A 15,238-nucleotide genomic window follows, 5' to 3' on the forward strand; every position below is an offset into this window, starting at 1 on the left:
AGAAAACAGGAAATAAAAAGAGCTCCGAGGAGCAGGGCCCTCCTATCCCTCTTGTATTGAACTGTATTGTTGCTGTATTGTCTCCCACTATAATGTAAAGCGCTGAGCAAACTGTTGGCACTATATAAATCCTGTATAATAATAATAATGTCAGTTCTGCTAGGACAGTAGCAAAAACACTGAAGCATGCTGATAATAGGAAGGCTTATATCCTTTGCTGGCCTAGGTTTTTTTTTTTTTGTATGCCAGTGTCCAATCCTCCTGTAGGCGGCAGTGTAACCTGAAGGTTTAAGATTTCCCGTGGAGAGACGGGTGGACGATGTCAAAATGTCCATCTCAGAAAATCAGAGGAAGCTTTGTGTTCATTCATTCATTCATTCATAAAATGAAAAGCTTCCTGTGAAGGTAGCCAGGTAGCACTCAGGCCACTCTATTTGTTCTGGGAGTGGGATGGGAAACTTCCCATCTAAATGCTGGAGCACAGTGCTGTTTACTGTAAGCAGCAGAGGCTACACAGTTAATAAAATGTGCCCAGCAACCGCACTTATTAGTGCAATAAAGTTTGTTTGGGCCAGCTTGGTCCAAAGAACCATTTGAAGGGATGGTAAACGTGGACTTAGCCTTTAATCTTTTTTTTTTTTTCCTAATGCCTAGCTCCTGTAGGCAGCCGCATATAACCCACAATTCCATGATTTACTATAACCCTGTGTTCCTCAGTGGAAACCTTTATATTTCACCTTGCTCTGGATTCAGCTGTTTGGTCAGACACGAAGGTTGACATGAACGCCATCAACTGATAGGAGCTACATAATGTTTAGGGTGAGAATTTAGGGTGTTATCCAATTGCCATTAGGGGTCAGGTCAGAATTTTTTCCTCATTGTAACAAGTTGGATTATGCTTCATACGGATTTTTTTCCCCTTCCTCAGGATGCTATGGGCTAGATTTACTAAAACTGGAGCACTCAGAATCTGGAGCCACCGTGCGCAGCGGCCAATCAACTTCTAACTTCAGCTTGTTCAATTAAGCTTTGGCAATGCACAGTTGCACCAGATTGTGTACTCTCCAGTTTTCGCAAATAAGCTCCTATGTAAAAGCAATCCCACTTTTGTTGCATATTTGATCTACATAAATAAAATCTTCTTATGAATATTGAAAACTTATTTGTAATAGCCTACATGAACGATTGTAATTAGAAAGGGAAGTGAAGTAAACCTGTGTGCTCAATAAGCGCTAAGTATCCACGTATGATAAAGGGAATCTAAATCAAACAAAATCTTCCCATACTAAAGAAAGGCAGTCAGTCATTGGACAGTGAAGATCATTCTGTGGAGGCCCACCATGTGATTGTTTAATGGGGTTTACATCATCCTGCGAAACAGGATTCCCTCAATCATGGGAAACATATAGCGACTGATATGGAAGGATTGTTATATAGTACAAGATGCATCAACCAAAGCTGAGTAACGCTACTATTTCTCCAGGATCGATGTGTTCTAGATTCAGAAGTTTTCACTGAAAGTTTCTCAGCGTGATGTAAATATAAATAGCTTCTACTGTTAAAAAAATATATAAATAGCTCCAAAAGCTCTCCTATGCACTCAAGGAGGTATACTCTTAAAGTGTTTATAAACCTCAGACATGAAATATAAATAAAGCATATCCCTCTATAGTGTGTACTTGTCTCAAGAACACCAAGTATAATTTCTGCCTGCTGCCTCATTCCTCTGCTATACGCATGAATCAATTTTGACAAGTTTTCCTGACACCAAAAGAAAAGTGGTGACGGGAGGGCACAGCCTGTGATTGACAGTCTCAGCTCTGTTCCTGTGTGCTGTGTCCCTTCCCTCCAATCAGCTCTCACAGCTACAGCTGAGAGATCCTGTGTAAATTCGGAACTATGGATTTGAATTTCGGAGGAGGATTTGTTTCATCTCTGAGTATCACCTGAGGCCAGTCACTTCACTGGGTATATTTAAAAGGTTTACAACCACTTTAACCCAGCTGGTACAATGAACACAATCTTGGACATCCCCTATCGGAGCTTTATCCCTTACCGCCGTCTACACACCAATAACAATGCCCAAACAACATCCAACACTCTGTTTTCTACAGGCCAGCAGAGCAGAGCTCAGAATTTGTTAATAAATGCTGAGGACCTGGACAAGCGCACTTAAAACACTCAACTGAGATGAAGGAGAAAACATTCTAATACAGAGAACTGATCTCAGCAAGTGAGCACTCACCTCCATTCACAATCTTACTGGATACCAATCGGGTGATCTCAGCAGCCATAGACATCTCTCCCGTTCTGTTTTTGGAAGAGACTGGAAATTGGAACTCCACAAAGTACGTTCTGCCAGCAGAGGAGGATAGAGAAAAAGTAATCACTATTAAGAACTGGGTATAAAATAGGCTGAAAACCTTTTCAACTTTAATGGTCAATTTACAAACACTGTGCCAGCAAATAAGGGCAGCACGGATCTCAGATCAGTCCTGATCCCCACACTTTCAGACCTCAGATCAGCTCCAATTCCTTTACCATCAGAAATACAGGGGGGTTACATTCATACCTGCTGCAGCTGGCAGTTGCACTAACAGAAAGGACAGGTTAGGTTGGTGGGCATGTTCACATAATGACCTCAGCAACTGCAGGTGGGTAGCTGAAGGACTGAAAATGTCTATGACATGACAGAAGTCATAGAGGTGGCTGGGCTGTTAACACAGAAGGGCAGGCCAAGCTTTGTTAATTACAACGTAGGGAGCTGTCGATTACAGCCTATGTCAGCAGTGTTGTATAGGGAGCAAGGATCCACCAGAGAATTCCTGAATAGTCCAGCAGGCCATTATGAGCCTCAGTGTATCCCCAGTGAGCATCTTCATGGTGCCACTGAAAAGGATGCTGTGTGCCCACCATGGCACTGCTACCTTATGTTGTCTATCCGTGGATTATAGTAAGCAGGTGACACAGGAAGTGCACTAGTAGCAACACTATGCTGCCTGTGTAGTATAGAAGTACTGTAGGAATAACACAAGAGGATTTAAGCAGACATATCTTATTTCTATTGCACTGCAGGTCAGTGACCAGACTCAAGTCTGTAGCTCTTCTACAACTGTGTCTTATTTTCCCCATATTGGCACTATATCCACTGAAGTATGCCATAAGCAAGTAAGTCATTTGCATTTTGCAGAGTAGAGTAGGGACTGGCCAGAGAGGGATTACTTTGGAGGCAGCTGGCCAGCTTAAACATGTAATTACAATACAAGTGAACCAAAAATCCCTGTTTTTCAGCTTACGGTTTGCTAGAAATGTGTGAATGCGTATAACATTGTGCAGAGGGTTGATTTAGATTTTTCACTTTAGTGGCTGGAGAAAAATAAAAGTTAATTTGGTAGGGAAAATATCTCATAAATGTGTTTTAATGGAGGATTTAGTAGGAGTTCCCCTTTATGGTTTGAAAGGAATCTATTTACAAAGACACGTGTGCTTTGTTACTACCAGGTTCAAAGATTTGTTTTCCCCTTTTCAATCTTTTGTTTAATTATCCTGAAAATGTCATGAAAGCAGGGATAATTAAGGTGGAACTCCGACTTAAACCTCTATTTGCTATTGAGCGAGAAAAGGTTATGAGCTCGCCAGCTTCTTTACTGCTTTCTGTGTCCTTGTTACCATGTATCAAAGGTGGGTAAGTGAGCGCAAACAGATCAGGTAAGCAGCTAACATACAGGGTAATCCTCAATACCTTGGAACATAAACTATGAATGGGGTATGTAGCGCTAGAGAACAGATAATAAACACGGGACTGTTTATGATATGAAGTACCAATACAGCAGTTCATATAATAGTTCATATATTCCAGCCTGAAAAAATGGAAATGATCCAATGATGTTCCAGATCACAAACGATGAAATAAGAGAAATTAGTGAGGTTGTGCGCTTACCACAAATACACACAATATGAGCATTGTATGTAATTAACAGCAACCGGGCATCATGGTCTGGTCAACAGCCTGGGCACCATCTGGTCATATATGGACATCCGGGTCACAGGTACAACGCTATCCAGGCCCCTTCTGGCTTTCAAATCCAAAACGCCACCTTGCATAAGCTCATTACAAACGAGCCGGGAGGCAAGAAAGCGCTAATAGTAAAGTACGTTTATTTAAGAACACAAGACAAAAACCAAGCAACCAGGACTCACATTGATATAATATAAATCCAGGCCCACATAGATCAGCTCCCTGATGGTCAGTGGTTCACTCAACATGCAGCGCATACAGATCAAAGTCCAATAGATAGGACCCTGGTGGCCAGTGGTATCACAAATACAAAGCCATAGAGTATAGTGAGTATTATTAGAAATATACTCATCCAGGTCAGGTGAGGTAGTTCCCTGGTGGCTAGTGGATCCCTAGTAGCAAAGGCGTCAATAGGGTGGAACCACTGACCATCAGGGAGCTGATCTATGTGGGCCTGGATTTATATTATATCAATGTGAGTCCTGGTTGCTTGGTTTTTGTCTTGTGTTCTTAAATAAATGTACTTTACTATTAGCGCTTTCTTGCCTCCCGGCTCGTTTGTAATGAGCTTATGCAAGGTGGCGTTTTGGATTTGAAAGCCAGAAGGGGCCTGGATAGCGTTGTACCTGTGACCCGGATGTCCATATATGACCAGATGGTGCCCAGGCTGTTGACCAGACCATGATGCCCGGTTGCTGTTAATTACATACAATGCTCATATTGTGTGTATTTGTGGTAAGCGCACAACCTCACTAATTTCTCTTATTTCATCGTTTGTGATCTGGAACATCATTGGATCATTTCCATTTTTTCAGGCTGGAATATATGAACTATTATATGAACTGCTGTATTGGTACTTCATATCATAAACAGTCCCTTGTTACCATGTGTCCTTTCCTGTCCCAAGAGCCACAAAGAAAGTGAAGGGGATCTCACCAGTGAGGACACACCACAGTAAAAAGACCTGTAGCAGGACCATTTCTACTCTTATCGCTGTTTTGTCCATGCTGGAGAGATTCCCTTATTTTTGTCTTAGTGACCACAAAAGGAAGTGAGAATTTAAAGCCCCACATACACCCCCTACTCTGACTATTGCTTTAAAAAAAACCCTTTAATTACCCTTTTAAACTTGCCTAATTCTATGGTCAAATGACACTACAGTCCAGAGTCTTAGCTCCTTTTCTTTGGTTGACCACATCACTGCCTGGGTGATGTGGACACTTCCTATTAGGGTGCTCTAAGGATCCAGAAAAGGAGTGCAGTGACACCATGGCCCCTCCCTTGCACCCAAAAACTCTTCCAGCATGGGTCTCGGATGACAGACTTAAGTGAGTAAATATTTGCCTCACACGGTATTTAAAAAAAAAAAAAAAAAAACACACAACGCACGCACAAAATACAGAATGGCCTTTAACATCTACTGGAGTCTCAGACTGCAATATGCTAGCAGAACAGAGCCTAAGGCTACTTTTACACTGAGAAGTTTTTGAAGCACTTTTGTGTTAAAAAAAAAAAAAAGTGCCACGAAAGCTTAAAAAAAATGCTTCCTTATGTAGGTCTGTGTATGTATTCACACTGGGGCAGTTATTAAGATGCTTGCAGCATCTTTGGAGCATGTTTTTCAGTTAAAAAAAGCCTCTTGCCATTAAAATCAATGGAAAACACCTGAAAAGTGCCTCAAAAACACCTCTGAAAAGAGTTTTCGGTGCAGTTATTAAGGGCTCATTCACACCACTTGACTGTTTTACCAGTGCTTGCCAAACGCCCTTACAGCGATTGGCAAGTATTGGTCCGGCGTTTGCGAAGCGTTTTTTAATGCTCCGCAAACGCCGCATGCGCGGTTTAGTGGCGGTTGCTAGGCGTATGCCGAGCATTAAAAACACCCCACAAACGCCTATAATGAAGTTTAAATGGTGTTACCGCTCCGCAAACGCCCCGCAACCACGTCAAAACCACGCCACAAACGCCAGCAGGGCGTTTGCGGAGCGGCACCATAGACTAGAATAGGAGGCTTCAACGCCTCCTGACTCGACCAGAGGCGTCCGTTTTGCCGCGACACTAACGCTCCCATTACAACAGCACCATGTGCTGCAATGTGCAAAATTGTTCGAGGCGTTTGGGAAGCGGTAAAAACGCTTCCCAAACTCCTCTCTGCCGCCTGCACACAACGCTAGTGTGAACGTAGCCTTCGTCCTTTAAAAACCGCTCAGAAAGCAAAAATATCCTATGTAGGTCACTCATTCCCAGTGTTCTGTGAGCTTGAAAACTACAAGTAGTTGGCTTGTAGTTCTCAATGAACTACCAGGGCGTTGTTGAACGCTCTGGTAGTCCATTGATTCTTCCTGTCAGAGTGTAACTGCCTGCTCATATCGGAGGTGCAGGCAGACAGATAGACAGTCTGCAGGACCATGGCATTACACCCACAATCTGCTGATCACAGGTGCAATGCTTTACAGGCTCCTAACAAAAGAAAAAAAAAAAGGCATTTTTTTCATTGCAATTTAAAAAACAAATGTGCGATTACTATTTTTTTTGTAAAGGTGAACTTATCCTTTCAACCTGTCAGTGGAATGTGTATTGTATGATAGGAGACCATAAAGCCAAGCACTACTGCAAATGAAGTTTCTCATTTTATTGTCCCGATCACCGGAAGTCCTAATACTAACACAAAACACATTGTTTCTAGGGCGTTAGATGAGTGAATCTGAAAAAAATGTCATTACCCTATTTTTGCAGCAGATTGTCTGGATAATTGAGTGCTGGCCGGCGCTTATTTCCACAATCTTTTCTAATCACTACATACCGTTTGATGGAGGAAGCTGCTCTTGGCGGTTTTCCATTGCTCACTCTTTTGCCCTGGGGGACATAGGTGGATTCTGGTTTGACCTTTAGGGATTCCACAATGACCCGAGCTGCATGCATCCGCCCCAGCAGCGTGAGACGGTCCACACTGAGATCCATGGCTTCCATCTGCGTTCTGTCACCGAGTGATCTCTCTGCGGACTTGTGTCTGAAAAACAGTGGAAAAGCTTGTGATTATCCTTACTTCAGTCAGAGAACTGATAATGCTATACTGGAAACATTGCCACTGCAAAGGTCAGAAAGTCCACTCTGCTTTTCTTAAAAGGGACTGTCACATTAAAGAAATATCATCACAACTTCAGAATTGGTATTGACTCCCCCAGGGAACTTTATCCTATTCTAATCTGTGGCCATATTGTTCAATAAAAACCACATCTTTAGGTCTGTGCTTCCTGCAGCTCCACCCTAGGCTGAAGCCCAAATTATGGAAAATAGTGTGAAGGTGCTCTCCCGTGTCTATCCCTCCTCATTGGGTGACACAGCAGCAGGAGCCATTGGCTCCCACTGCTGTCAATCACAGTTAGTGAGGAGGGAGCGGGGCCAAGCTGTGCACTGTGTGTGTCATAGACACACAGAGGAGGCTCAAGGGTGAGCACGCACAAGTGCCCCCAAAGCAAGAAAGCCAGAGCAAACAGCTTGCCCTGGGGTCACTCAGCGGGGGGATATTGAAAATATTCTGGGCTCACAGAATCAAACCGGAAGGCCTGAACTTATCTCTACATGGGCATGCTGGAAGCCATTTTGTTCTGTATATTCTATTAATATACAAGATTTCTGAACGCAGATTTTAGGAGCAAATATTCCAAGGTTGTTACAGCTTACATTCCCAGGTTATAAATTTGGGGGCTATGGTGGCATGGGGGGTATGGTGAGTCCATAATGACCAATTAATGGTGAAGCGCTATGCAAATGTGATAAAGTGTGAGTTCAATTGTGTGGAAGGGTATCTTGAGATACGCTAATCTTGGAATGGAATTCTATTGGAACCAGAGGAGCCAGTGAAGCCAGGTTATGAGACACCTTCCGGTGCGGGATATCTGTTGTGGCCCTGAGGGGTCGATGCTAGGAGGTGAGGAAGCACTCTAGCCACTTTGGGATAAGTCACACTAGAGTGTCACCAAGAGCACTAATCAAGTGTGAAATGAAGATTGAAGCACTTTGTGTTGGATTGAGCACAGTTGTCATTTGCACAGAACTTTATTTTAAGAGGATTGCACTTATCTGTCCATATTGTATTTAGAGCACTTATTACTTTATATTTTAATTGTGGATATCACTCACATTTACACTACACCAACCTGGTTGGCCGAATTGGTTGGCAGACCAGGTACTGGTACAGGTACCAGTACACTTTCAATATTGTTTGATTGCAATTTGAGCACGTGTCACTTTGTATACCATTTGTTTTAATCTCACGGTTGTTCACTAATTTATGGCATTTCATATTATCACTTTTATATTATTTTTATATATATTTAATTATTATATATATTATCAAAATATTTTTTATTGCACGTCATGAATATGGATTTTGGTTTTTAATATTCTGCACAGGTTATTTATCCCTATACATTTATCACACGTTGGTATCACATTTTCATAGCGCTTCACCATTAATTGGTCCTTTTGATATATCCTGAGGTATAGGGAATAGATGATAGCATCTGGCACGTCTAATAGGGGTTCATATAGCTGAGCGCAGGAGGATTTTCCCATTTATGGCGAGTCCATGTCTAGATCAAACAAAGGACAAAAGAACTGTGCACATTTTTTTTTCTGTGAACCTATGGAAAGAGAAATCATATTAAACGTTACATTGCACATGGTGTAATGATTTGACAGGAATATTTTAACCAAAAATGTAAATTGTATTATCATTAGTATTGCAGGAAGTAAATACTTGCTTAAGTAATTCAGGTTTTATATTCCTATATTCTATTTCCATATATATTTTATCTATATGAACTGGTTTTAACAATGAATACATATTGGTATATTGTAGAACCCTGAAGAAGTCATGTGGCAGTGATGTAAAGCGTACGTCAGAGAGCAGAATGTGGTGACGTCATTTCCGACACGAATGGCCGCAGCCATATTGGTACACCCAGTACACCCATATCAGCACGTGATTGATGCAATGTTTGATCTGTTCCCATGTAAGTGGGCATTTGTCTTTATAATAAATTTGATTCCATTTAAAATATTACACTATGGAAGCACTTTTTCTGGTCTCCCTGGGAGTGCTGTGAGCTGGCTGTTATTTTTGGTCCAACAAACCCCTAGCAGGAGTTCTGTGCGTTAGTGGATTTCCGTGTCCAAAAGGTGAAAGATATATTACCACCGCTGAACAGTATGGTCCACCAGTGAGGGGGATATCATCCCTACATCGCCATTTGGGATTCCACTTAAAGTGCTCCTGCAGTGAGTCTCCTGAAAGCCTTTTGGCCCCTTGGGGTCTGGGCGCAGAGGTGAGGAGGCATTTTAGCCGGTGTGGGATTCAACAATCATTTACCTATCCACGTTGTTGGGGTTTTTTGTTTTTTTTGGATAAGTTTTTGTTGGATGTTTTTGCACATGGACTTTATGTTGCATTTATTATTATACAGTATTTATAAAGCGCCAATAGTTCGCTCAGCGCTGTACATTACAAAGGGGGACAGAACATGTGACAGAACAACAACAATACAATGCAAAACATGAGGAGATCGAGGGCCCTGCTCTTTCGAGCTTACAATCTAGGAATTTATGATTTTTTCAGTCACGTTATTTACTTCTTCATTGTGTTATTGTAATTTACGGTGCACAGCAATACATTCATTTGGTTTCACTGTGCGTTTGTATCACCATTTTCTGTTTTATACTAGTTGCACTCTATGTTTGCCACATTTATTTATGGTATTTATATGGTCACCTATTAGTTGTTTTATGTCACATGGCCTTTTGATGCAGATTGTGTTATGACCCTTTAGTCGCATGGTCACATTTTTTGGCCTCACTGTTCGTTGTTATTGTCATTCTTCTGTGATAAGTGGTTTGTCCACTTTTTATATTTAATCACTTCATTTTGTATTTTTCATATTGTGCTCCACTTTCTCATCAGTTGTATTCACGTTATTTCATTTATGTTATGACGGACTCATATCTCCCGCTATTACTGTGATTTAGTTAATATTTTATTTTTCCCTGATCATATCTGTGCGTTTTGCCCGCGGTCACTGTTTATTGTCTGTTACACCTTTTGGTCCTCATTTTGGATCTTTATTATTTCACCTTTCCCTTCACTCCCATATTCTTTCCATTTACTGATTATGTTATGGTGTATTATCTATTGTCTTCTCATCTCATTCTTTGTTTTGGAATGTCTGTGGCATTATTGTGACTAGCGCAACATCAACTTTCTGTATATTGTAGATATTATGTTTTTAACATTATAAATAATTAAGTTTGAGTTCATGCTACAGAAGATGTGGGATATTAAGAAACCTCAGTAAAAATACCTCAAAGGTTTGTTAGATATATATGTAGATTTTTTTTTTTCACATTATTTTAAGCGAAAAAAGGTTCCAGACTCTAAGCCAGCCCTGTCAGAAGAGCAGATATCTCTTAATATTTAGAGGCTTTTTTTTACAAGCTAAGGTTTAACCACTTGCCCTCCAGAGGATTTACCCCCCCCCCCCCTTCATGACCAGGCCATTTTTTGCATTACGGCGCTGTGTTACTTTAACTGACAATTTCGCGGTCATGCAATGTCGCACGCAGATGAAATTTAAGTCCTTTTTTTCCCACGAATTGAGCATTCTTTCAGTGGTATTTGATCGCCTGTGCGTTGTTTTTTTTTTTGCACCATAAGCAAAAAAAGACCGACAATTTGAGAAAAAAAAAAATAATAATATTTTGGACTTTTTGCTATTAAACATGTCCAGTAAAAAAAATCTAAATGAGTCATAAAACATAAGGCAAAATGTATTCTGCTCCATGTTTTTGCTAAAAAAAAAAAATCCCAATATAATTGGTTTACGTGAAAGTTATAGCGTTTCCAAATGGCGGTATAGATGATGGGATTTTTTTTCCCTACTAGTAATGACGGCGATCAAACGTTTAGCGGGACTGCGGCGGACATTCTGACACTGAGGGGGAACTAACTTGGTGACACCAATACAGTGATCAGTGCTATAAAAAAAAAAAAAAAAAAAGAAGCACTGACATTGTACTAATGACACTTGGCAGAAAGGGGGGATAACTGTGTGCTGGGAGTGTTTTACTAGGGGGAAAGGGATGTGTTCTTCACTGTAAGCACACTAATCGGGATGGCTGTACTGTGCACACAATCTGTCTGATCTGTCTACAGGACAACTATTAGTCGTGCACTCCCACAAATCTGCCCTTTATGGAAGAGTGACAAGAAGAAAGCCATTGTTGGAAGGAAGCCATAAGAAGTCCTGTTTTCAGTTTGCGGGAAGCCATGTGGGGGACACAGCAAACATGTGGAAGAAGGCGCTCTTGGTCAGAGGAGGCCAAAATTGAACTTTTTGGCCTAAAAGCAAAACACTATGTGTGGCGGAAAACTAACACTGCACATCACCCTGAACACACCATTACCACCGTGAAACATGGTGGTGGCAGCATCATGTTGTGGGGATGCTTTTCTTCAGCAGGGACAGGGAAGCTGGTCAGAGTTGATGGGAAGATGGATGGAGCCAAATACAGGGAAATCTTAAAAGAAAACCTGTTAAAGTCTGCAAAAGACTTGGGACCGGGGCGGAGGTTCACCTTCCAGCAGGACAACAACTCAAAACATCCAACCTGAGCTACAATGGAATGGTTTAGATCAAAGCATCTTCATGTGTTAGAATGGCCCAGTCAAAGTCAAGACCTTGAGAATCAGTGGCAAGACTGCTGTTCACAGACGCTCTCCATCCAATCTGACAGAGCTTGAGCTATTGGGCAAAGAAGAATGGGCAGAAATGTCCCTCTCTAGATGTGCAAAGCTGGTAGAGACATCACCAAAAAGACTTGCAGCTGGAATTGCAGGGAAAAGGTGGTCCTACAAAGAATTGACTTCAGGGGGCTGAATACAAATGCCGCCATACTTTTCACAGATTTGTAAAAAATATTGAAAAACACTTCCTTCCACTTTCCTTCCACTTCACAATTATGTGCCACTTTGTGTTGGTCTATCACAACAAATCCCAATAAAATACATTTACGTTTTTGGTTGTAACATGATAAAATGTGGAAAATGTCAAGGGGTATGAATACTTTTTCAAGGCAGTGTATTTATGACAAGGTAGACAACTTAGTAACAGTGGATGCTAACCTCAAATAGATTCTAAGATGATTGCATTGGCCTGTGTATGGTATTCTAAACCAATTCATGGAAATGTACACGTTGAGTTTTGAATATCTGGTTGTAGAGAGATAACGTGGTTGATTTGCATTATTTTGTCATATGTTGCCGAGTTACTGAAAGTTTCCTACGCTGCATATTTAAAGTTAGTCCTAATTCATCAATATTTGGTAAATAACTGCTGGTTCGAATTTCTAACCATTATTTGTGGTTAGATCATTATACTGCTATTTTGATTTGTTTATTATTTATCATCACCTATTATATTTCATTACCATTTTGTACTGATTTTTAATATTAATAAATATATATTTTTGCACATTATTGCTTTTTATTTCGTCTTCAAATTAGCGCAAATAAAGAATTTGGAATATCAGTTTATTAGTAGGGAATCTCCTTAATTCCAGATCCCCACCTGTTTTTATAAATTATATACTATTTTCTCAGAGCTAAGGTTCTGACAAGAAGCGACCAGAAGCGCTGGTGGGGGACCTGGTAAAAGGAGGATCAGGGCTGCTCTGTGAAAAACCATTACACAGACCAGGTCAGTATGACTTGTTTGTAATTTTAACCACTTCTTGTCCAGCCCATGTATATAAAACGGCCGGATGGGAGCATTGCAGGAGCGGCTGGCCGTTTATAAACATCCTCCCTGCTCCCCACCTGTGCGCTCTCCCTCGGAGCACGCGGCACCGTTATCCGGTGCCCGCTGTGAACACTGATTGCTGTATGGGGCATCTGTGTGAGGTCCTGATCATGTGATCACTGATTGGCCAATTAGTGATCACATGAATAGTAGTAAGCAAGATGTCACTTCCTGACATCATTGCTTACTACTTGTGAAATCTGTGAATGATCACAGAGGTTACATGGTACAAGGCTATTCACAACAGCCTTGTACCATGTGACAAGCTGTGACCAATCACAGCTCACACAGTATTTCTCAATGGCTGCAAGAATGCAGCCAGAGAGAAGGAAAAGTGATTGCTTTTACAGCCTTTATGGGTGTAAAATCAATCAGTGTAAAAAAAAAAAATCATCATCAACCCCACAAGTAGTACAGTGTCACTATGGTGACACTATACTGCTAGGGCGACAGTATGTAAAAAAAAAAAAAACAAAAAAAAAAAACAAATATAAAAAAATTAAATTAAAATGTCAAAAGAAAATTTTGGTTATAAACTAATTTGGGTTATTTTATTATGTTTTTACTAAAAAGGAGAGATGAATACATCTTGGCCAAGATTTATGAAGAAAGATTATTTATTTGCAAAATTTTATAAGAAAAAAACACTTTTTTTCAAAATGTTTGGACTTTTTCATTTATATAGCAAAAAAATAAAAATCCCAGTGGTGAATAAATACCACCAAAATAAAGTTTTATTTGTCTCAAAAAAAATGCTACAAAATTCATATGGGTACAGTGTTGCATGACTGCGCAATTGTCATTCAAAGTGTGATAGCGCTGAAAGCTGAAAATTGGCCTGGACAGGAAGGGGGTGAAAGTGTCCGGACTTGAAGTGGTTAAACAGATATCAGCCATGCCTGAGGACATCGCAAAGTTGGGATTTTGTTCTGGGTCGTCTGTTCGTTTGTTTAGGACACAAGTCTGCATTTTGGATTCTAATGTTTCTTTGTCTGCTGGTTTCCCTGACCCGTGTTATTACTCTGCCTAAACACCTCCTGCCCTACAACTCTGTTTAAAACTGAACTCCTTCCCTTCCATCTAGCACAGTTGTACAGGCTCCTCTCCTATATTTAAATTACTTAGAACCCAACTCATTTCCTGAAGGACATTCAGCATCACCAATACCTTTCCTCCCCAGCCTGACTGTGCCTGTCCCGCCCCTTTCATGCATTGGATTTAAACAAGTCATAAACCCAAAAAGAAAAATGTAATATTTTACAGCTTACCAATCCTTAAAGGAGAAGTACAGTCAAAGCTCTTTTGGTTGCACTTCTCCTGTAGATCACAGGAGTGCCTTTAGTATTACTTACATTTATTATTATTACACAGTGCTAGACTCACAATCAAGAGACTTACCCAGAGACTTTTAATGAAGATTCCTCCTCTGATTTAGAGTGCGATTGCCTCAAGTTTTGCTCTTCATCTTTTGCTTGTCTGTTTTTAGAATCTTTAATATGCGATCTGGACTGCTCTTTGTTGCTGCTAAAATCGTCAAGTGATTTCTTTCAGGTGAAAAGAAAGCAGCGTCAGATTATTTATTTATTTAGAATGGAATTTTGTAACTTGAAAACTGAATTACAGACAAATATAAAAGACAAAATGCAAGCTGTCCAAGTACCCGATTTTGTATCTTTTGTCCTTTTCCCTGTATAGCAAAGCTCAGTCTGGGAAAGGGAAAAGCAGCACATGGAGTCAATCAGCTGTGCTCATAGGAGGACAAAGCAGAGTGACAAGGAGATGAGCTCATCAGTCTGCTGGCTCTATTGTACTGTCCAATCAATGGCTAGGGGAGGAGAAAGACCTGTAAGTCTTCCTTAATTGGAGAAGAGAAAAATCAGGTCTCCTGCTCTGCCTGACTGTGCTGTGGCAGATCTGTGGAAATCTGAGGACCTTAGGTAGGTAAAATAGTTCCAATATGTGTATCTCATCTGTGTGTTTAGAGGTTTGTCTGGATTTCAGCTCAACATTCTTCAACTTAAAAGACATGACACCTTCACTTCCAATCAGACTGATTATAACTGGACATAAAGAGAAGAGAACAAGCAACCCCCACCCCTGTGAATATGGAAAATCATCTTCAAAGTCCTTACCGGAGCCGAATAAAACAAATTCTCCAACAGGCTCTGGTCGTACTGAGGATCATTCAGTTCACTCTCACAGAGGTCACTCCCGGCAATGGATTCTGGGGGTGATTCTGTCCCATCCCAGTACTGGCCCAAGGACACTCGGGAGCTGCAATTGTAAAACAAATCCATCATTGGGGTTACTGCAACTTCTATTAGATTGTTCTTTTTTTAAAGGCACACAAAAATAATAAAAAGGA

The 15,238-nt window shown here is 40.7% G+C and overlaps 1 protein-coding gene and 1 long non-coding RNA gene across 2 annotated transcripts in view; one reads left to right on the forward strand and one right to left on the reverse strand.

Moving 5' to 3' along the window:
• LOC149442140 (uncharacterized) overlaps positions 1–9,083 on the forward strand; it is a 127,257-nt gene extending 118,174 nt beyond the window's left edge. Inside the window, exon 2 of the long non-coding RNA XR_016307225.1 lies at positions 8,883–9,083. This is a non-coding gene — a long non-coding RNA (uncharacterized LOC149442140). The remainder of the gene's footprint in view (positions 1–8,882) is intronic.
• C2CD3 (C2 domain containing 3 centriole elongation regulator) overlaps positions 1–15,238 on the reverse strand; it is a 169,520-nt gene that overhangs the window by 126,936 nt on the left and 27,346 nt on the right. Inside the window, exons 8-11 of the mRNA XM_089656482.1 lie at positions 15,006–15,147; positions 14,272–14,417; positions 6,822–7,028; positions 2,246–2,355 (exon numbers count right to left, since the gene is read on the reverse strand). Coding sequence (XP_089512608.1) covers positions 2,246–2,355; positions 6,822–7,028; positions 14,272–14,417; positions 15,006–15,147 — 605 coding nt within the window. The remainder of the gene's footprint in view (positions 1–2,245; positions 2,356–6,821; positions 7,029–14,271; positions 14,418–15,005; positions 15,148–15,238) is intronic.

Source organism: Staurois parvus, unplaced genomic scaffold (assembly GCF_062004578.1).
Source record: "Staurois parvus isolate SC_StPar_1 unplaced genomic scaffold, SC_StPar_1.0 ptg000909l, whole genome shotgun sequence".
Classification (NCBI taxonomy): Eukaryota; Metazoa; Chordata; class Amphibia; order Anura; family Ranidae; genus Staurois; species Staurois parvus.